Here is a 23,311-nt window from a genome sequence, read left to right as displayed (position 1 = left end):
TGAAGTTTATCTTCTGTGTGAAAAGAGTTAACGGAGCAGGTCTGACTGCTGTGCTTTGAAAGACCTGCTTATGAAGCGAGCCCTTGGCTGGCTGGCTTCTGGGAACTTGGGTTTCAGGAGGGTTCCCTCCAGGCTAACAGGGTGAGAGTGGCTCATGGTGCCCACACTGTTTATTCAAACAGTGTGGTCTGTGCTAAACATTTACTTATAGCTGCATTAAGTGTGGTTGGGGTTTTGAGTTCTTTCTAAATATTTCTTCCACTTTCAAGCTAGCATGAACATGTTTTCCTCCAGATGGACTATTTAGATAAGAGGAATAAGGAGTTTTATTTCTATTTTTGGTACTTCTTCTGACAAGACCCTTTGACAAAGTGTGGCCCAGAAAGTATTGACGGGCTCAATGTATATCAATATATATCCATCACGACCCTACTACATACCTAGGGGGTCACGGAGATAAAAGACCCAGTGCCTGCTCTCTAGGGGCCTGCAGTCTAGCAAAGAGTCAGATAAATCCTAACAGAGTCCGAAAAGTGCTATGTGAGGGTTTCATTTAGGGTACACGGTGGGGGATGGGGAGATGAGATGAATCCAACTCATCCCAAGGAGGACACAAGGAGAAATTTTAGGAGGTGATGATGACATTGGCATTAGGATTTCATTTTTTTTTAAAGATTTTATTTATTTATTTTACAGAGAGAGACAGCGAGAGAGGGAACACAAGCAGAGGGAGTGGGAGAGGGAGAAGCAGGCCTCCTGCTGAGCAGGCAGCCCGATGCCGGGCTCGATCCCAGGACCCTGGGATCATGACCTGAGCCGAAGGCACACACTATACCTACTGAGCCACCCAGGCACCCCAGGATTTCATTTTAAACAGAATAATGTTCTAGAGGAAGGAAGGATCTTGTAGATCACGTGGTCCAACTTACTTTCTTTGCAGATGAGAAAACAGACCCAGAGAATTAAATGACTTGCTCAAGTTTGCTTAGCAAATTAGCATCAGAGCTGGGATGGGAATCGAAATGCTTTGAATTCCGTGCTGCTGGTATTTTTACAGGTTAGCCTCGTTTACAAGCCCTGTGTAGAAGATTGTGAGTAAAATGCAACACTTGATTGTGTTCATTTTTAACAGGGAAAAAGGAAGGTGGATGGCCTGAGCTTGCATGTGATTCATAGATTGATTTTAGTGTTTTTCACACCATGTTTCAGGATAAAACCAACAGTGGAGCCCCCAAACCAACCTATAGGCAGTGTTCAGAGCTGTGAATAGGACTCCCAATATCTGTATGAGCCAATGTGTATGGTGTGGCCACAGCAGGTACGTTGCTTGCATTGTGAAGGGTCCTATTTTTAGTAAAACTTGTAACTTACATGTCAGTATTGTTCAAGAGGTGTTACTGAATATGGTGAAATACTGCCTTGCTGATAATCCTGTGGTTCTGATGTACTCTCTGCTATCGGGCCAGTACTTTTAAGAAATATACGGGCTGCTACAGCAGTTAGTATAAACATGTATAAAAAGAAAACTTCCCACATTAAACAAAACTCCTACTTTTTTCCATCTTTGTATTTTGAGTTATTTTCTTAAGAGTCTAGTATTTTCACATTAGAAGTTATGATAAAAAAATATTGATGAGTTTACTGCCCAGAGTGACATTAGTGCTAAATCTGTTAGTTGATTAAAAAAAAGGGGAAGAGGGAGAGGGAGGAAGAATGATTGGAAGGAAGAAATAAAAGAAAAACAAGTATTTCCATATAGAACTGGGAAAATTTGAGACCCGACAGCAGGAAGCAGGGAGGGAATGAGCTGGTACCGAGAATGACTCTGTTAGGAATGAGAATGAAGAATGCCATGTGGTCAATTCCAAAAACTCAAATGAAGAGATTGCTAACTGAAATTTGAAAAGAAAAAAAAAATAGTTACGATTGAACAATGTCAATACGGGCCGAAAACTGGGTAATAAACTGGGCTTCCCTCTTAAAGGCCATATCTATTATATTAATGAGTGTGAACCCCTCTGTAGTTCCAGGTTGAGGCCAGAGAACTATGTGTCTTTTCATTCCGTGGCTCTGCTGAATTTGTTGCTGGTGTTGTGAAAATTTCTAAGCCAAATGGCTGCAGAGAAAATGTTCCTTGTACATCTACTATTGTGATGGAGTGGATCCCCTTGGACATTGATCAAAAGTGATGCCAAGCTGACACTTGCTCTCAGTCGTGGTCTCAAAGAGACATTGCCGCAGAGACCCATCCTGCTCCTAGTTTATACTCCTTTTTACTGAACATCTCTGTAGTTCAGACACAAGCCAATACAGGACCTGCTAATGGTATTAATGTATCCCTTGTATTAATCTGCTCAGAGTGCCATAACAAAATAACACAGACTGGGTGGTTAAACAGAAAGGGATTATCTGACAGTCTGGGGGCCAGAAGTTCAAGACCACGTGCCAGTAGGGTTGGTGTCTGGTGAGAGTTCTGTCCTTGGGTTGCAGATGACTGCGTTCTCGCTGTGCGCTCATATGGCCTTTCCTCTGTGCATGCATGTGAGGAAGGAAAGAAGGAGCTCTCTCCTATCCCTTCTTATAAGAACATTAATCCCAACCTTATGACTTCATTTAACCATAACTGTTCGATTAGAGGCCCCATCTCCAGATAGAGCCGCACTGAGGGTTAGAGCTTGAACATATGAATTTGGGAGAAGGACACAATAACCCCATTTTTTTAAAAATTAAATATGAAGGAGTAACTTTGAGAAGTATTCTAAAATCAAAACTTACAGCTGAACTAGGTCTGCATTACCGGGGATACGCAGCAGCACCAGCGTTCAGGACTGATTTTTGTAACATTGAGGCAATGCATGATTATCAATACTAGCAAAACATTCTTGGGCTCCTACCATGATTTAAGAAAGGATTCCCATTTAAACGTAGACAAATTTCCCCCAAGAATGATGAATACACGTTGTAAATTGGAAAAACGGAACATAGAGGTACTTATTCCTTTCACCCCATAAAGCCAGCGTCCTTTTCTACAAATGGCCCTGCTCTTAAGTAGAGAGTAGCAGAAGCCAGCTGGTCATGTTATGGGTAGGGATAGCACGGATCCTGTATTTTAATGTTACAGTACTAAGAAACAGTGGGTTAGGCTAACTCTTGCAGTTCACACAGGCTCAGAGCTCAGTAACTGTTGTTCTTTCCAGAAAGCATTCTTATCCTGGTGAATCCAGTGGCACAGAATGTCTTTTTTTTCTGTAAGCAGTGAAGCATCTCTAACAAATTACCTTCTATGGATGGAAAACAGACTGGAATCCCGGCTAGCGAACAGGCTTTGAGGACTTGCGTGGTGGACACATGCTGCAGACTACGTGTTTCTCAGGGGTCAGTCCTGGTATCTTTGAAGAAGAACTCTAGGATTGTCGTAAGGGCAGTTCCAACTTCACTACTTTCTTTTCTTCCCCCTTTCTCCCACCCTGACATAACAGCTGAAACAAAATATGGGAATATATTCATTCCACAAGCCTTCAACTTTTGTCATCCCATTAAAAAGACATCACTCAAACACTGTCCACACTTGGAATAAAAGCTAATATGGTCTCCCTAAAACTCCAAAGTATTCTGTAGACTCTATGCTTCTCTCATAGCCTGGACTGTGGTACTTTGGTTTCCTATATACATTTTTGTTTTTTCAACTCAACAATGAGCTCCTTAAAGTAGGTATTTTCTGTGCTCTCTTCACTGCCAATGAGCAGAATAGTGCCCGCTGTGTCGTTGAATGAGTGATTTGGTGAATGAATGAAAAGGGAAGCAGACATAACCAGCCAGCACAGTTTTTATCCTTACTGACTGGAATAATCACTGTCATCCAGAAAAACAAATGATACCCTTGACAATTTTGGCAAAGAACCTTATGAAATAGGATTATGAAAAGGACCATTACTAATTAGTGTTAAATCACAATTAGAGTTGAGCCCTGTATGCCGGCAGATTCCGCACAAGGCAGCGGTCTCTCCAGCATGTTCCGAGTACAGCAGTCTTGACATCATCGTGTGCATTAAGATCACCTGATGCCAGGGGCTGTGATCCTCAGAACAGTACCTTCCTCTCATTCAAAAGGACTTTGAAGAACAAACTTTTTTTCTCAGTTTCTTTGGAAGAATCTGCATACACCCTTGGATGTGAGCAGGGGGCAGTTACAATTTTCATTCTCTTGGCTGATCATCAGGATTGCAAATTCGCTGTGAACGCCCGGGCACCACTAGCTCTGCTTCCGTGCGGCGGCTTGTAGAAGTTTCCCCTCCAAACCGAGGGAGCTCGCTGCCTTGCAGTTTACACAATACAGACTCTGTCTCGTTTGAGCTTCCAATCGACACTGTAGGGAAGGGAGCTAAGAGAGGTGAGGTGACTTGCTCATGGCCACATGGCTGATCGCCGCTCTGAGGTTCCAGCCTCCATGTCTCCTCTCCAAACTGGCTCTCATTCCACTGATGGGGGTTAAATAGGCCGACTTTCAGCAATTCCAGAAGTTTATCATGTGCATTTAGAGGAAGCAGAGACTTAATTATGCAGTCTTTTGATTCCTTAAGCTGCTTCTATTTAGGGCTCTCTTGATCCGCTTCCAGATCTGCTTCCAGAATAAAACCTTTTCCACATTTAGCTACCAGGACGTAGGTTCACAGATCCCTCACTCTTCAGTGATGCCTCCAAAGCGCTATTTAAGGACAGAGTTTCCCAAGTTTCACAGTGGGGGCAGGATTCAGTCATTTACCAACATACTTGACAGTCGATTATACTGTCTGTTTGATAGCTCCTCTTTTCAAAACTAGAGTTTATTTTTATTGCAAGAAAATATGTATTCTAGTAGTAAACGAGGGAAATAGATAAGCCTTTAGTATAGTCAGAAGAGTATTTAACTAACGTAAGAAGGTAGACATTTTATAAATCATTTTTCTTGGGAATCTTCAAAGTAGTCAACCGTCCACTTGAAACATTTGTTTTAGGGCTGAATCCTGCCTGACAATAGTGCCTTTTTAGGGTCATCATAGCTGGATCCCAGACTGTTCATTTCCATGTGTCTACCACTTCTTAATTCTCAACCATTAATGTTTGATGAGGGGCCTCTGAGTGCTATGTCACACCATCTTCATTTAAAGGAAAACCCTCCTTTTGAATGAACCAAGCAAGGATTTCTATTAATATCACGACTGAAATGTATGTAATAGTTCCTTCCCTAATTCCTTTTGGTGTTGATTTGAATTTCGAATACATGCAGTTTTCCCTATACTAATTTCTTATGTATCTTTTTCCTTCTCTGTTATGGAAAAAGAAGTCGATGGATCACCTTTGTGGTTGTATATGTAGTATATATATAATATATAACAATAGGTGTGTATTTTACATATATATACATATTACCTATATGTATTTTACATATATATATGTATATATATATAAAATGTTAAGTTTGGATCTGTTCATGGATCTGTATTTCAGTATATTTTCAGGCAGAGCTCTTTTGGGGGGTTCCTCCCTTCCCAGTCCCCAAGATAACATCTAAATTTGATTACATAATTTGTCCTTATAGGGATTTCTTCCCTTCACTTTTTGAGCTTAATCCACTGACTCAGCTTTTTCTGTCCTCTGAGGAACCTGAAAAAATACTGAGCTCAATAGACATGTATTCAAAAGGTTTCCATGCTGATTCTGAGAAGTAGCTTTTATAACAATTACAACAGATTTCGAAAGGTTATTCAGAGGAGGGGTTTCAAGATGTTTACAGTGAATTCAGTGAATTCAGACTATTGCCAAAAAAGCAAAATAAATATTGCATTAAAATATATTAGTATATGTAGACTAGAAAGCATTTTAGAGCATTATATACATTTTGCAAATAAAAAAATAGAGATCTGCTCTGTGGTTAGACTGAATTCTTAATAGTTAAGTATTATGACCAAAATAGTATCTGTCTTCCTGGAATGTCCATTTTTTTTCCCCATCTGAGAGGTGCATTTCATAGATTTTGACATTCCAATCAAGTGATCTTCCCCAAAGGAATCAAATCAAGTCATCCTACCAAATAATCAGAGACACTCAGATGACCCAGTGAGGCTACAGTAATTTCTCCCATAGACAATCATTTATTTTCTGCCTCTTCTTTCTGAATCAGGTTATACTTGATTTACCCAACACTTTCAGAAGTTGGCATTTGGTTTCACTGGGGTTTGCCCTGTGTCCACAGTTTGATCCTTTTGAGAGTGATGTCATCTGTTGTAAAAGTTCAGCAGAGGCGCCATCCCTTAGGAAACTCACAATCTGGAAGGCAAACTGCAGAGGAAAGACGGTAACTGCTCATTTTGCACGTCGGAAGCAGCTAGGTTCCCCAACAGCAGCACACAGAAGTAATGCTGGGCACTGGACCCTGTCCAGGAATTTGCTTTCCTCTTTTACAGGTGCTTTAGCAACAGCTTTAAATGTGGTTGTGAATGGCAGCATAATCCCAGCAGGTTAGATGGGTAATATGTAACACAGGTCCTTTGCAAATTAGTTTCCCATGACAGGAAGATACATAACCCCCTCTTGAGTGAGAAAAGCGTGTTTCCTAGTGTTTGGAAATTCAGAAGGCGGGATGTCGAATGACCCACTTAGCCATTGGAGAGTGCACTATTACATGGGGAAGGGTCTGCAAGCACAAGAGATCAGATCCAACCTTCCGGATTTATGACTCCATAAAATGAGGCCAACTGCCAGCTTGTTAATGGCAACATTGCCACACCTGACAGTCACTGAGTGGCTCGTTACTGTAATCATACACCAGGAAGACTTTCTCCATAGGCTGTTGGGAGTGGCAATGGTCGCGTGGAGTAAAGAAAGTGCCTGGCGGGGCCTCAGTCCCTTTATTCTGATGCAGCTGACTTCTCCCAAGGGTTTGTAGAGAAGGTCGCAATATGGCTGTTTGCCCTGGTGAGAAAACTATGAGAGATTTGGATTTGGTTGCTTTGCCAAGCTCAAAAAATCTCTGTTTTGGGGTTCCTGGGCCATTCTACTTGGCACATTCCTTTTAGAAGGGTGTTTTTAATTGTGAACCAGCAATTCTGTGGAGGTTGACAACATAAACGAAGCTCAAGTGATGCTGAGAGAGGGAGAGAGAACTTTAAAAATTCAAAGAACCCCCAAGACAAGTCTGTCAGCAGAAAAGATTTGCAACAAATGTAATTATATGAAAATGTATCTGATGCTTGAGGGTAAGCTGGCTTTACTATGCCAAACAGCATATAAGACACTTGAATTTCCAGTTTTTGAGTAAATTTTATAAAACAAACGTATCAATCTCTTTCTGGAAGCACAGGCACTTCAGTATTTTCCATGGTCATATATTCATATCCCAGAAATAAATTTGCCATTGATGCCATAGAAGTTCAAATTATCCAGGTATTTTTTCATTTTGTCCAAATCCCTTTCAGAAAAATATGACCAATTTAGAAAACTGCTATTTTAGATTTCAGTGAGTGGCAGGATTCAATAGTCAGGTGCATTCCAGTCTGTCAAAGATGCAGCTGATTAATTTTGATTAAAGATCAGAGATGCATTTTAATACCTCACCAAAATAAAATCAAACTAATGTGAGGGACCAGGGCTATGATAAAGACAAACTATACCCATTCATACAGCAACAAAAGTGGTTATTTTAAATGGAGAGCAAGGCCAAAGGTTTTCCTATATTGAGATATAAAAAGACCTCTGTTCTCTAAACTAAAAATTTGAGATCACATCTTTAAAATATGGGACAGTGAAATCATCAAAATTTAGACAAATGGAAGACAACTTGGGAAAAAAATACATTATGAAACTTGAATTGCTATTTTATAAAAGAATCTAAGCACCTTATGCTGTGATTTTGGCTCCTTCCTCAAGGACCAGCTCTGTCCCCACTTTCTCCATTTTCCTCCTGTCCTCCAGCTCCACGTGACTTCTCCTTTCTCGGTACTCCTGTACCACACACCATTGTAGCATTTTCTTCAATATTTACTGTATGTTGCTTTGCAGGGTTACGTGTATTCAGTAGGTGGCCTGTCTTCATGCATTGGCTATTAAGCTATTAAAGATAGAGAAATGTCTATTATCCCATACCTCCAGCTGTTCTTTGTGCTCTAGCACTCCAATGATATTTCTTGATTGAATGAGTGAGTAATAATATTGCAGAGTTTATGGATTTAAAGCAATGTGTGCTGCTTCCCTTTCTAGTCGTAGAGCCCGATACCCATGGAAGAGTAAGCAGTGAGGGGAAAGTAGCAGGAAAAGGGGTATCTGATTTATTTTTTTAAAAATTCTGATAATTATTAGGATAGTTTTGAATGTAGACTTAATAAGAATTCGCAAAGATTACACTTTTGAGAAATTAGAAAATTCTTTGCGAAATTAAACATGAAAAATTTAGACTTGCCATTGGATTACTGTGAGCAAATACATCTTAACTGGTTAAAACTTGTCCAAAAATAGTAAAGGGAAATGGCAATATTTGGGATTCTCCAGGAGGCACTTGAATTATTTCTTCACTAGAATTAGACATTGAATTTAGAATAAATCTTTAGTTGTTTTGGTGAAGGAAAAGGGAGAAAGCATGTCCTAAACACATGGCTCCGTCACTCTTAAACAACTGTAGGCAGAAGTGGGCCATAGCTTCTACCCAATTCAAAAAATAAAAGTGATCCTATTTACACTCATAGCCAAGGGGCATCTATAGTCTTTCCCAGGGGATGTTCTAACATCTGTCTTTGTAAGGACTAGAAAGCCAGCTTCGGGTTCAAGTGTATGATCTTGTGCACATGAGTTTATCACGATGCCTCTGTTCACACATCTATAAAATGAAATTAACAGTAGCCAACAAATATCCATGGAGTGCTTCTGAAGTGCCAGGCACTTCTCTAAATGCAGAATATCTAGGAGTGAATAAAGCAGATATTTCCCCATCTTTGTGGGCTTTAGGATCTAGTACCTCCCTCACAGCCTTGTTGTATTAAGTGCATACAGACTATCCCACATGAGGTTTTAGTGAATGTTAGCAGTGATGGTGCCAGTGATGATGGAGATGAAGGTCGTGATAAGGACGCATTTCAGAAATGGCAGTGCCAGACTGGTGCCCACGATTCTCTCCCAAAGTTCTACTGGGAAGAGGTCGTCAGGCCGTAGTCTCAGTATCAGCTGTCAGTCACCGGTGATAAGGGAAAAGTTAACAAGGCGCCTCGGTCTAATCTCTGTAGAAGATAGAATCCCCCTCTTGTGAACAAAATGTAATCGGTAATGCCAAGGACTTCCATACACAGCAGTAAAATATGCTGAAAATTGCAGAAATAAACATTTCTACGCTTGCCCCAAATAATGTTGAGTTTTTCCAGAGGAAATGCCTACTTTCTTCTGTTAACACAAAACAATATCTATCTCTACCTCTTTCTAAATTCCACACATTTAGCATAACTTCTATTACTGGTAAACTCCCAACTGTGGTCTCTAACACTGGATGAAATGATTTGGTTGATGATACATATTAAGGGAGCAGACAGGAGTTGGGGATGTCAAGGCCAGTTCTTGGCACTTTTTGCTCATGGATTGTATTTCTGTAACCTAGGTTAATGAGCAACGTCCATGCTCTGTTTTGTTGTGTGTGCTAAGATTAGCATTAGCCAATGTACTTTGATCTAAAAACTTGCACTTCAACTATAGGTTCTAAACTTATGGTGAATTATATCTGACTGTCTGAGCATTCTGCTCAGAGTTTGACTGTCTGAGCATTCTGCTCACCATTGAACTACTCCTCCCAACCAAGCCCCTGTGGCTGTAGTAACAGTGAACTATGTAAATGTGTTTCCCTTAAGGGTGACACTCAGGGAAAGCAGTGGGACAAATGGAAAAGAGCTTTTCTATCTGTGTCTGGTATTAACCCAGTAGCTAACCAAGTAAACCAAGAGCTAAGTTCATTCTTTTATTTAGAACCCGAAACTAAATTTGCATTGCACTTTTAGAAGTGAAAGGCAACTACGTTTTCTTTCATAAAATTTTTAATTTCACCTGCCTTTAACATTAGGACATCTCGGGGCGCCTGGGTGGCTCAGTTGGTTAAGCGACTGCCTTCGGCTCAGGTCATGATCCTGGAGTCCCGGGATCGAGTCCCGCATCGGGCTCCCTGCTTGGCAGGGAGTCTGCTTCTCCCTCTGACCCTCCTCCCTCTCATGCTCTCTGTCTCTCATTCTCTCTCTCTCTCAAATAAATAAATAAAATATTAAAAAAAAAAAAAAAAAACATTAGGACATCTCTGAAGGACTTATTTAAAATATATATATATACTACTTGCATCCATTCATCTGCTTGTGAAAGAACATAATAAAGAAAGGCCACTGGTATGTAGAGAAAGAGAAATATTGCTTGAACAAGCTCATACCACTAGTCAGATCTGTTAAAGAAAAGGTGAGCTCATATCTTTCCTTTTTGTAATATTCCCTGCAAGAAAAAGTTGCTCATTTTATTCATGTTTGACATTTCATAAAAAAGGTAAAATTCATTTTTAATGAAAAATATTCCACAGGGTTATTTTTTTTTTTTAAAGATTTTATTTATTTATTTGAGAGAGAGAATGAGATAGAGAGAGAGAGCATGAGGGGGGAGGGTCAGAGGGAGAAGCAGACTCCCTGCTGACAGCAGGGAGCCCGAAGCGGGACTCGATCCCGGGACTCCAGGATCATGACCTGAGCCGAAGGCAGTCGCTCAACCAACTGAGCCACCCAGGCGCCCTCCACAGGGTTATTAATTAAAAGAAATGCAGGAAGAAAAATCCATCATTTAAAAAAGAGCAACTCATGAATAAGAGAAAGTTTCAGGAAAAACTACAGCTCAGTGAAATCCTCTCAGGATTGCTGGCTGGCTGGGCAACAAGTTTTGCATCAAAGCTTTGGTTAACTTAGAATAGTAGCTCCTTGAGCTTATTGCTTGAATCTTTGATTATACTTCTTATTTTTGGCCCATTGTTCTCACCAAATTGTAAACTACTTGAGGCCAAAGATTATGAATAATGTAATCATAGCACCTAGAGTATAGTATTTTCTACTGTAATGTTCAAAAAATGTTTGGCAGGTGATTGAATCAATATTTGAGTGTCTCCTATTTACAAGAGGACTGAATATAGTTATTATTACGTGACTTTATGTTCCCCTAACATAAATAATATCTCTAGGAAAAGGTTAAAAAGGCTAGAATTGTTTAATTTGTTGAAGAGAAGTTAATGCTATAAAAAAAATCTGCAACAGATAACAGTCATGAGAAAATTGTAACATATATTTTCCCTTTGGTGAGTCATACTTTCCTCTCACCTCCTGGAACTTCTACTCTTTCCTCCATCCCCACTCCCTATAAACCTTATTCTCCACACAGCTTTTTAGAGCTTAGAAATAGCCACTCTTCTGCCAAGTTTGACATCTATCTCTTGGGGCATTGTGGAGGTACGAGGGATCCAAGATAGAGTATTCCTACGTTCAGCTCATATTTGGAACCAATTGAGAGTTCAAAATACGACTTATTCCTAAGAAAGCTGATGTGGCTTTAGGGCTTTATCAAGTGGACTTTCTACATGTTAGCCCTGAGTTAGGCGTATTTACCATCTAGGCACTGGTCTGGCTGGGAAACCAAAGCTCTTCCCTAATATGGCAGAACCTGCTCTGACACACTCGTGCCTCAGTAGATGGGCCAAATGCTCCATCTCTGTAGAAAGGACTCCTCAGAAAGGGGGGAGGAAATGGATAGGCTCAGTTTCTTTTTCCAACCTCACTAACCAGAGAGATGGCTCCTTTTCTGGGGAAGAGGAAGTGAAAGATGGAGGAAAATGTTAGGAATATTAGCCTAGTAGAAGTCACTTCATTTGTATTCTCCCCTCATGAGTACAAGTGGAATCATAGTGCTTATGAATCATTTATAACATACAGGCATGACATCCATATGCATAAAATATATAACATTTATAACACATACAACACTTATATACATTTATAACACGTATAAGACTGATAACAAATACATATGAATATATAAAAATACATATGTATGTATATAGCACATATTTCACAATATAGTGCACGTATTACATATTACGTATGTATATTTACACTTTAAAAGACTATTCAATCTCTACCAGTGGAATTCCAGACAAAGAGATTATGACCTGAAGGATTGCAGGTAACATGGAGGAGTTGCTTTGTGGCCACGAACATTTTGGGGGATGATTTAGATCAGACCATAGGAAAAAGTGAGGATTGTGGACTAAGGACAGCAGAATCACTTGGATGCTTTTGTCAAGTTGCAGATTCTTGGGTCCCACTTCAGATACTGAACCACAGTTAGCAATTATGGGGGGCAAGGATTCACAGGTGATTCACATGGATGGTAGGACTGGAAAGCCACTGCATGACTTTAACGTGTACGGGGGATTGTGATCACCTCCCCCCCCCCCCAAAAGGAGAGAGAGAAAATGGCTCAGCTATACGGTGAATTATTTAGATTATGAATGAAGCTGTCCTGACAATAAGGGTGACCGGGCAAATGGCTGCTCTGTATGGAAACTGTGAATAGTTCCAAGCGTGCAGCATTTTTTACCTAGAGATTCCTGGCACTCACATCCGTGCTGGGACATAGGATCCATATGGGAAGCAGGAGTAATATTATCCAGTCTGTCTTCTCATGGACCTCTGTGATGAATATCCTAGCCCCTCACCAACGTTCAGCCCCCATTCAGCCTTTATTCCAAGGCTCTCTCTGGCCCCTTGCTTCTAACCAAAGTCCCCCTTCCAAGGATTGCTTAAGTAAAAATAAAGAAAACATATGTAATTAGTTCTCTGAACATTTTAAACCACATATCACATAGGTATTAAATTCATACTTGTTCACAGAGCTGATGAACTTGGGACTTTTGAACACCCCATACAGTGTTAGATGTTCTAAGGAATGACTGCTTTTGTTGGAAAGCCAGACTCAACTTCACACTGATCTTAGGTTAAAGTTGTCTTTTCTAGGATGACAGCCTCTTACAGTGTGAAGACAGCATGTTATTCTTTAGAAGTAGTGTGGCTGCTGCCCTGTCTGGGACAACATAGGCCTGAAGATGGGGGGAAAGATGACATTTTGAGACTTCCCAGCTCATGAGCTTGTGGTCTACATAGACAACCTGAGTAACCTGCCACTGACTTGATTTCCCACACAGGATAAATTTTGTGCGTTAAAAGCCCAGAGATTTGACCTTCACTCTTGCGGGCAACTTGTAATGTCAGCATCTTACAGGGAAGCAAAGTGGTAAAGAACTCCCTCTGCTAGACTCCAGTTGAAACAAAACTGTAGAGGCAAAGACCAAAGACCAAAGACCATAGTGTGAAGGTTGGGGCTAGTTGTCAAGGAGAGTGAGTTTTCATTTAGTTGTTGTACTTGTTACTTCAGAGTATATAAACTCATGTGGTTATACTTCCTTTCCCAAAGATACGGGGAAGATATGAAAAGCTCTTTTTGTCTTTCTTTAATATCCCAGACCATAATAAGTTCCCTCTCTCTCTCCCTGCCTCTCTCCTCTCTCTTTCTCCGTATATATAAAATACATATATATATTTTTTACTTGATTTGATGTCAGGAAGTCCATTTGGTGGTATTCTGAGACTACCTGTGATAGTATGGAAAAAAATTACTGACTAGGAATTAGAAAATCTGTATTTTAATCATGGTAATATTTCTTACTTTCTTCATTCCTTGGGTGACTGACCACCTTAACCTCTTGTGCCTCAATTTGATTATCTTTAAAACTGGAATAATTATAACATCTGACACTTCTGTAACTCTTAAAGTTTAGAAATCTATTGAAAATGCAGTGTTTTTTTATGTTACTTCAGGAAACAGATCATTGTCTCCATTTTATAAATGAGAAAACCAAGTCCTACAGAAGCAAAGTAACTTGCTAAGATCCCTCAGTGTTAAATGGCAAAGTAATAGTCCTGGAACCCAAACCCAAATCTTCAGAAAGTTGACTAATTTTGCTTTTATGAATGTGTCTTACAGAGCTCAAGGAATTATTGCGAGCAGTAAGTGAGGTAACAGCAGAAGAGTTTTTTTTTTTTTTTAAATCACTAGTTACACAAATGTAAATTAATATTTAATAAAGTGGAATTGTCTTTACCAAAGAAATCCTTCAATATTCTTACTTTTCTCTTTAGTTCCTTGAGGTTAGAAGAGTTTAAAGCTGATATGGGATAAAGAAATTAATATAGAGAACATACCTTTGGATGGCAGTTCAAGAACTTAATTCCTTATTGCTTTGTTGAGTCACCATTCCGAACCAGGCCGAGGCTGTTTCTTGGCTCTTCTATGGGATAAAGACCACACTGACATCTCCCAAGTACACGTGGTGCTCTGCAACCAGCTTTCTTGTCCTGGATAAGAGAGCTTTCTTTCAAAGCCTACACCATTCAGCAAATTTCTAGTGACTTCCACAGCTGGTACTCAGGAGAAACATTAGCCACTGTTAAACAAATACCTGTTATTGCTCACCTTGAAGCCACCAGGAATTGTCCATGTGAAGAAATAATTTCTTTGCAAATTGAGCCCTGCCATTCACAGCTTCTGTCCTTGTGATTTTTGATGATGGCCTCATATTTGAACCACTCGATTTTTTTTGACTGTGGTGTCCTGGTGCATATACCCTATTCTTCCAGAGTGGCAATCACTCCGGCTTTTCACTGCATCTTTTCTACTGTGGAGAATGGCTGCTTAGCTGTTCATGATGCTCCCTAATGTGCGAATTTCATGTGTACATCACATATACATGAAATACACCCTCCAAATCTGGTGGAAATTAGTCTATTTTTGCATGATGTGGTGGTAGATTGAAACAGATAATTTGATTTATATAAATTTAGAAACATAAAACAGCAAGCTTGTAAGTTGTAAGTTCTAAGTTCAGCTTGGGTGGTGTGGTGTTTCAGCTACCAGCATGTTTTCACGATGGACGACAGAACTTTCTAAAAACAAAGAGGCTGCTATAGATTGAATGTGTCCCCTGACCCCCAAAATTCATATGTTGAAATTCTAAGGTGAAGGTATGAGGAGGTAAGGCTTTTGGGAGGTAATTAGGTCATAAGAGCACAGCCCTAATGAATAGGATTAGTGCCTTTATAGAAGAGGCCTGGGAAAGATCCCTTTGCCCTGTGCTCTGTGAGGGCACAGAGAGAAGGCGCCCTCTATGAACCAGAACACAGCCCTTTACCAGACATGGAATCTGCTGTGTGTGGTCTTGGTCTCCTCAGCCTCCAGAATGGAGAGAAATAAATTCTGCTATTGATAAGCCACTCAGTTCATGATATGTTTGTTATAACAGTTCAAACAGACTAAGAGATCCACATCCAACCAACAAGTATGTGTTGAGTGACTACTGTGTGACAAAAAGTGGTGATGGAATAAACAAATAATAATAATGAAGTGAAAACCCTCTTTTTAGCATCAGTTTCATTCTGGGAATTAAATTGCCAAGATACAGGATGGAATCGAGTGGAACACATCCAGAGAATTTGAACCTCTGTGGATACAGGCAACTTAGCAAATACAGGTGGTAAGGAGCCATCCCAGCCTCCAGCTGGGCATCTGCAGGTAAAGGCGTTTGTGTTTTGAGACTGATTCCTAACTTTCACCTTGACAGTTGAAGCAGGGACTCTTGGAGTGCTGCAAACAGTGTTTTTCCACCCAGGCTGTCTGTTAGAATCACTCCCGGAGCTTTGAAAAAAATGTCTGATGCTGAGCCTTACCCTAGAGATTCTAATTTAAATTGGTTTGGGACAAGGCATAGGTATCTTTTTTTTTTTTAATGTTCTCTGAGGGATTTTAATGCACAGCCAAGGTTGAAAACTATTGTAGTAGATTAGTGATTCTAAAACTGTGTGCAAGAATCACCTGGGGTGGCAGGGGTGGGGGGGTGAAGGGTGGGAGGTTGGGGGAGATTGGTTAAAATTTAGATTCCTGGGACTGGCCTTCAAAGATTCTGATTTGGTTGGTCTGAAGTGGGACCCCGGAATCTACCCTAAATGATTATAACTTGGATGCTTCTTGGAAAACACTTTGAGAAACACCCCTTGTGAGCTTTAAGTATTTGTAATCTCATCTGCTGTCTTGTGGGAACCAGACTAGAGATTTCAATTCACTGAAAATGAGTATCTAAACTCATCTTTCTCAGATAGCTACAAGAAACGAATGTAGCAATTTATTCCTTATTATTTTTAAAAAATGTCTTGTCCATCTCCATCATCTATAAAATTAGATATTTGCTGTGCAAGAGCTTCTCACCTTTTCAACATAGACTCAGTCTATGAAATCTTTAAGAGTTTCAGTTTTCATAAAAAATGAATTGAATTATTTTTATTCACTTTATTTAGGATTTTTGCTTAACTCATTTTTATGTTGACTTATTTCTGTTAAAGCCTGACAATAAAACCTAAAAGAAATGAAGATCTTTCATAAATCTCAAATAAGCTGAATCACATACTATAAGGTACCTTGTACTCTTTTGCTACTTATGACATCAGCTATTCTAAAGCTTATAAAATATGTTGTATACTCGTCATGCCACCAGTTTCGAGATGTTATTTCATTGAATCCTACCAAGCCTTTGAGGACGATATTACTATTCCATTTTATAATCCAGAAAACTGAGATCCATAGAGGCTAAGATTAAGTTGATCCCCAAGGTTGTAACCCTTTGATAAGCAGCAGAAATGGAATTTACACCACAGGGTCTCACTTTGAGGCCAGTGGTCTTTTCTTATACTTAACTGTCTTCACCTACAAAAAATTTTTGCAGAATTAACAACTTTTCATTTAAACCACGAAGGTGATTCTGTCTTTGCATGGATATTTATTAAAACACAATTGTAGAGGGTGTTGTAAAATAAAAGCCAAAACCCAAACTATCTTACTGCCTAAAATTTTGAGCCCAAAGTTTCTTTCTCACTTTCTCTTTCCGTCTCTCTGACAAGACATTTAAAGAAGAAATCATAATAAGTAAGCTGCAAATACCACTCATGTGGGTGCATCCTCCCCGGGCCCTCCATTATCACCAGGCCAGAGGAAGGGACTAAAACAGGTCCTACAAGATACCAGAAGAGATTCCAGAGCTTTTACAATCTAAAATCTGGATAACTCAATCTTCATTTTAACTGAAAGTTGGCTTGGTATGTTCAGTTTATTAAAAGAATTGAATCACGGGGTGCTAGCAGTTCACTATCTCCCTGCAGCCTGTACCCCCCTATCTACCGAGCCTGCATTACAATAGAAGGTCACTCCATCTGCACTATCATGAGCTTTCCCTGAAAGCTTTTCTCCCGTCCCAATCTAGCCTATTAGTAGAGCAGGTTCTTGTATTGTCAATCATCCTCTCATCTGAAAATATAATACGGTCTTTTCTTTTCCTCCTACAGCTGAAGCATTAAGTACCCTAGAAAAGTTCTTAAGGAATAGATGCAAACCACTTCATCTATCAGGACATTTGTTTTGCAGGGAAAGCTCCATCATGAGTCTTATTCACCTAACAGTCGATTTAGAAGCATAAGATTATAATGCCCTTAAAAATGTAACAGGGATGCCTTTTACACGTATAAGCATTTTCCTTTTTTTTCATACTCAAAGAAATCAAAGTATATGTTTAAATGACTTCTACTTAAAATAAGATGTATCTGGAAATTAGCAGATTACATTTAGTTAAGTAAGTAATGGAAGCCAGAAACGAGACTATTAACAGCTTCCCATGAGTTCTTTGTTTTAAATTGCTGCACAGAGAGCTCATCAGTCTGTATTGCTGTAAAGAGACAAGGGGAAGGCTTTACATGTCAGTGGGTATTAATTCCATTCTTAGCAAGTATTATCCAAAAGTGATTCCTTGACACTAAACAATCAGCTGTGTGATGGAGAGTTGACTAAACTTCATTTCCACCTCCCTATTAAATATTTTTTATTTTATGCATAGCCTGCCAAAATAGATGAATAACAAGGTAAGCTTAATAAAAATAAACAAAGGAAGAAAATCAGAATGAAGTGCAAACATAGGGATGTTATCCTTTTAGGATTACATCTCTTACTTGTCATGTTCTTCTCTGAACTAGCTTCACAGAGCAGGAAGTCTTTTTCAGAGTGGGGCAGAAACAAGGGGCAAGCCTAAGTGCCCTGTTAGAAAGCCGGCCGGGGAGCAAAATGGGATAAGGGCTGGTGAGCAAGAGTGCAATGGACAAAATAGTATCCGACCAGTGAGGCAAGAGATAGAACTGTATTATTATTATTGAGTTTCTGAGATTAGGTAAGACAAATAAACACACACAGACCCAAGGATGGACAATGGACAGATGGAAGATACTGATAAGAACTCTATGTTTCTGTAGTCAAATATACTCTCACAGTCCATATGCACAGCCTCTGTATACTGTGGCCACATGGTTGTTTAACAAACATATGTTGATATCTTAGTCCATTCCGTCACAGTGTCCCCTGCTTGCTCTTTATTCCCCTGTTGGTTTAACCAGATCTGACTTGTTTAAATGTGTGATGTCTAGGAATGGAGAACAGCTTAACTATTGGTCTGTTAACTATATGGTCTGTTCATCTGTCAAGAGAAAGGGTTCTGAACACTGCTGATTCAGATGTTAAAACATTCCCATGCCCCCTCCTCAAAAAAAAAAAAAAAGAAAACCATCATCTTACTTTGCTAAAAGGTTTACATTTAATTATGTTCTGTGTTTAGAGGCTATTATAAAATACCATTAAACTGTTGTTGTAAATCAAAGATAATGTTCTATTGGCAATCCTTGAGATACACAGCAAACTTTTCCTTCAGTTCTTCAAGCTACCTGCAGGTTTATATGACAAAAAGTAACACTCAAATCCCATGCCCAGGGTCCACAGGAACATAAATCTTTGTCCGGTTGTAATGTTTGTGCAGAACTTTCTCATATAAGCATTTCAGTCCGCACAACAGTGTTGTGATTGCAACTGGCAAGACTTTGGGATTTACAGTTTCAGTGGGTCACAGAACTCCCTATCAAAAGTTTTCTCCATTAAGTTGGCAAATGTTGATGTTCAGTAGACAGTATCTTAGACATTCCCCGACACACCAACGTATAATTTCTTGTTTTTCAAACGCTGTGTTATTTTAACACTGCCCTCAAAACTTTTCCTCTAAGAACTCCTAAATGCCCTGGCACAGAAAGGGAAAAAAATTCCCTACACAAATAGTCATCATTTTGACTAGAGATTCTGAGTCCGAGGTCCAAATGCAGGCTTTGAAGAATTCTACTAAACTTTTGAAATAAGATTTAAAATTTTTCATGTCTTAGACAATGTGTACTATTGAGGGAGGTTTTTAAAGTTTTATCAGATTCCCCCCAAATATGTAGCACTCAAAAGATTGAACACTTCTTCAGATCTAGTTAAGAAATCCCATGTACCACGCTGTCTTTGACTATATACCAGAGTATAATTTGTACCAGAGGGAATGTTGACCAGAGACATTATTAATTTCCACAGATTAAAGATGACTCCTGAAAAACCACATTGCCCTTGAAACCTACTTACAGATAAAGTTGCCACAAATCTGTCTAAATTCTTTTTGAAATTTTTGCTGCTCCTGGTCAAGTTATTCCCCCTTTCTAACATCCCCCAACATCCTCTTGAGACTTCTCTTCCTATTGAAGTCCTTTATGACCTAATTAAAATAGCACAATTTCTAAAAACTTTTTCAGAGGCCCTCAGTCAGTTTCCTTCTCTCACAGTGTACATTTGGTTTGTGCATTTCTTTTATTGAAGAGCCTCTTAGAGTTTGATTTGTATTGAGGTTCTCTATGGCTGTATGTTCCTAACTAGATTGCAAATTCCTGTGAAAGAGAGAGACCAGGTTTTATTTATCATTTCTCATTCCATCAGGCACAGTGCTTGGCCCTCAATAGATACCTAAGAAATGCTTCCTAATTAACTATTTGATGAATGTTAAGTTGATACCGAATGTCCTAAGTATGATTGGAGGATCTGATAGGGAGATGGACACAACTGTGCATTATTCATGGAAAACTTACTTGGCAGGAACATTACTAGCATGTGTAAATCATAGTGGGCAAGGTAGATTAAAGAAACCACAGTATGATGTTTTAAAATATTTTCTCTTCCCTTTTTTAAATGAAGTGATACACTCTCAGTCAATAATGCTGAGTCTCATTCACTTATAATGAGCCCTCTGTGGCACCAAGAAAGCTTAAATGTCCTAGGTATTTTGCTATATACTCAAGTATGTTCAGTAACTCTTAGCAAGTGGTAGCTATTAGTAATGAATGTTGCATTTTGCAGATCCCACTTTTTACAAATTTTCAAGCAGTGCTTGACAGGGATTCCTTTTACTTTTTCTTTTTTAGAACCTATTTTCAGTAAGTCTGACTTCTCAACAATTAAGAACATCATCTTTTATTAATTACCTTTTAACACACAGAATCACTTCCATTCTATAAAACCCTGAATAGATTTATTCTAATAATAGCTAATATTTATATAACACTGTAAAAATTACACATGTAATTTTATATGCATCGTCCAAGTTGACCCTCAGAACAATAGTGTGAGGTAAATAAAGGGGATTTTATCCTCCTCATTTTCACAGATGAATAAATAGACTCAGAAGCTCCTTACCCCAGGCCATTTACCTCTGGTAAGTGATTCAGTGGGGGTAGAGGACCCAGGATTCTTTCTTCAGTGGCAGTCGGTATTCATTCTACCACTTTGTGTTATCTCTAAGGTACCTGAGATAATTTATTTATTCACTCAACAGATACGCCTTATGCATTTTTTATGTGCCAGATTCCGTATGTTCTGGGCACTCAGCATACCTCAGTGAACAAACAGATATCAAGTCTTTGTTAAGATTAAATTCATGTTGGGAAAATGACAACAAAAATAAATACTATCCATGATATATTAGATGGTGATGATTATTGTGGAGGCAAATCAAGCAGAGGAAGGGAGTGGAGCATTTGCTGGGGGCTGCAATGCAATGGTATATAGGATAGTCAGGCCTCCTCCAAAAAGGGATGCTTGAGCACAGACCTGAAAGAGGTGAAGGAGCCAGGCTACGGATATCTAGGAGATACATGCAGAGGAAACAGCAAGGGCAAAGGCCCCAAAATAAGGGTTTTATTAGCGTGTTTGAGGGAAGAAAGGAGGCCAGTGGGGCTGGACTGTGGTAAGCAAAGGAGAGAATAATGGGAGATAAGGTCAAAAGGTAAAGAGTCCACTGTAAAGACTTTGGTTTCCATGCTGAATAAGATGGGAAAACATTGAAGGATTTTGACTAGAAGAGAAATATGACATGATGTGCATTTTAAAGCTTCGCTCTTGCTTCCATCTTATATATTGAGAATAGATTCCTGGGGTTGGGGGCAGGGTGGAGAGGGAGAAGTGCAGAAGAGACCGGTGAGGAGGCTATTGCAACGACCTGAGCACTGGTGGCTGTCTTGCTTGGCTAGGGCACAGTTATGGAGGCCCAAAGTCTGAAATCCTGCTGTCAGTAGGGCTGTCCTGTGTCTGTCAGCTCCGATGAGAATCCTTCCTTACCTCTTCTAGCTTCTGGGGCTGGCCAGCAGTCACGGGTGCTCCCTGGCTGGCAGATGCTGAGCTCTGGTCACGTGGCCATCACCTCCCTGCACGTCTTCACCTCTTTCCACTGTGCATGTCTGTCTCTGTCTAAATCTCCCTCATGGATGAGGACACCAGTCATCCTGGATTAGGGTCCATCCTAAAGACCTCACTGTAACTTGAGTACCTCTGTCAAGACTCTGTTTACAAAGGAAGTCACATTCTGAGGTAACTGGGGCTTAGTATTTCAGCAAATTTTTTTGATAGACACAATTCAACCTGTCTAGTCTAGCTTAGACTAGAGTGGTATGAGTAGAAATAACAAACAATAGTATTTACTGATGATATATTTGTGTGTGTGTGTTTATAATATATAGTATAGCACAGTGACTATTACAAGTGCTTATTAGTAGCTATGATTCTTTTGTTGTTAAAATTATTAACATGGTCAAATGATCACAATACCAACAATACTTGTCTGAATGATAACAAGCCCATGTTTACTTAGGTAATGCATGAAGAAAATGGTATCAGTGAAATTGAGAAACCTCAGGCATCAAATCCTTCTCCTCAGTTCAAGGGTCTCTAGGGTAACCCATATGGTCCTGAGTAGTCCTGCCTCACTGTTCTCCACTGTGTGCTCTGCCTATAACTGGGGGTCACTCTCACTCCCGTGCCCACCCAGATCACTTCCTGATTACAGCTGCAGCTCCATCATTCCTGTCAGCTCTTTATGTCACCAACATTGATTTGATTATACTGACTCTTCTTTTTGTTTGTTTTTTTAAATTATTTTTTAATTTATTTTTTTATTTCTCTTCCCTTTTTTTTATTAATATGTTCAATTAGCCAGCATATAGTACACCATCAGTTTTTGATGTAGTGTTCAACGATTCATTAGTTGGGTATGACACCCAGTGCTCATCACCACACATGCTCTCCTTAATACCCATTACCTGGTTACTCCATCCCCCCACGTCCTCCCTTCTGTAACCCTCATTTTGGTTCCCAGAGTCCAGAGTCTCTCATGGTTTGTCTCCCTCTCTGATTTCTTCCCATTCAGTTTTCCCTTCCTTGCCCTGTGGTCCTCCATGCTATTCCTTATGTTCCACATATGAGTGAAATCATATGATGATTATCTTTCTCTGCTTGACTTATTTCACTTAGCATAATACCCTCCAGTTCCATCCATGTCAGTGCAAATGGTGGGTATCCATCCTTTCTGATGGCTGCATAATATTCCATTGTATATATGAACAACATCTTCTTTATCCATTCATCTGTTGAAGGGCATCTCAGCTCCTTCCATAGTTTGGCTATTGTGGATATTGCTGCTATGAACATTGGGATGCATGTGCCCCTTCTTTTCACTACATCTGTATTTTTTTTTACTAACATATAATGTATTATTTGTTTCAAGGGTACAGGTCTGTGATTCATCAGTCTTACACAATTCACAGCACTCATCATAGCACATGCCCTCCCCAGTGTCCATCACCCAGCCACACCATCCCTCCCACCCCCCTCCACTCCAGCAACCCTCAGTTTGTTTCCTGAGATTAAGAGTCTCTTATGGTTTGTCTCCCTCTCTGGTTTCGTCTTGTTTCATTTTTCCCTCCCTTCCCCTATGATCCTCTGCCTTGTTTCTCAA

At 39.7% G+C, this 23,311-nt stretch overlaps 1 protein-coding gene across 3 annotated transcripts in view; it reads left to right on the top strand.

Annotated features, from left to right (window-relative positions):
* The window catches only part of KCNH5 (potassium voltage-gated channel subfamily H member 5), a 298,912-nt gene that overhangs the window by 251,284 nt on the left and 24,317 nt on the right, over window positions 1–23,311 (top strand). Inside the window, exon 11 of one of the 3 annotated variants that reach the window (XM_032405261.1) lies at window positions 1,210–5,320. The exons of the other annotated variants lie outside the window; for them this stretch is intronic. Within the exon in view, the coding sequence (XP_032261152.1) occupies window positions 1,210–1,266 (57 nt within the window). The 3' untranslated portion in view covers window positions 1,267–5,320. Of the gene's footprint in view, window positions 1–1,209; window positions 5,321–23,311 lie in introns of those variants that run through there. 3 annotated transcript variants of the gene reach the window in all.

Source organism: Phoca vitulina, unplaced genomic scaffold (genome assembly GCF_004348235.1).
Source record: "Phoca vitulina isolate PV1807 unplaced genomic scaffold, GSC_HSeal_1.0 scaffold7, whole genome shotgun sequence".
NCBI lineage: Eukaryota > Metazoa > Chordata > Mammalia > Carnivora > Phocidae > Phoca > Phoca vitulina.
The sequence above is the reverse complement of the archived record's forward strand: the minus strand, read 5'-3'. Positions and strand labels throughout refer to the sequence as shown.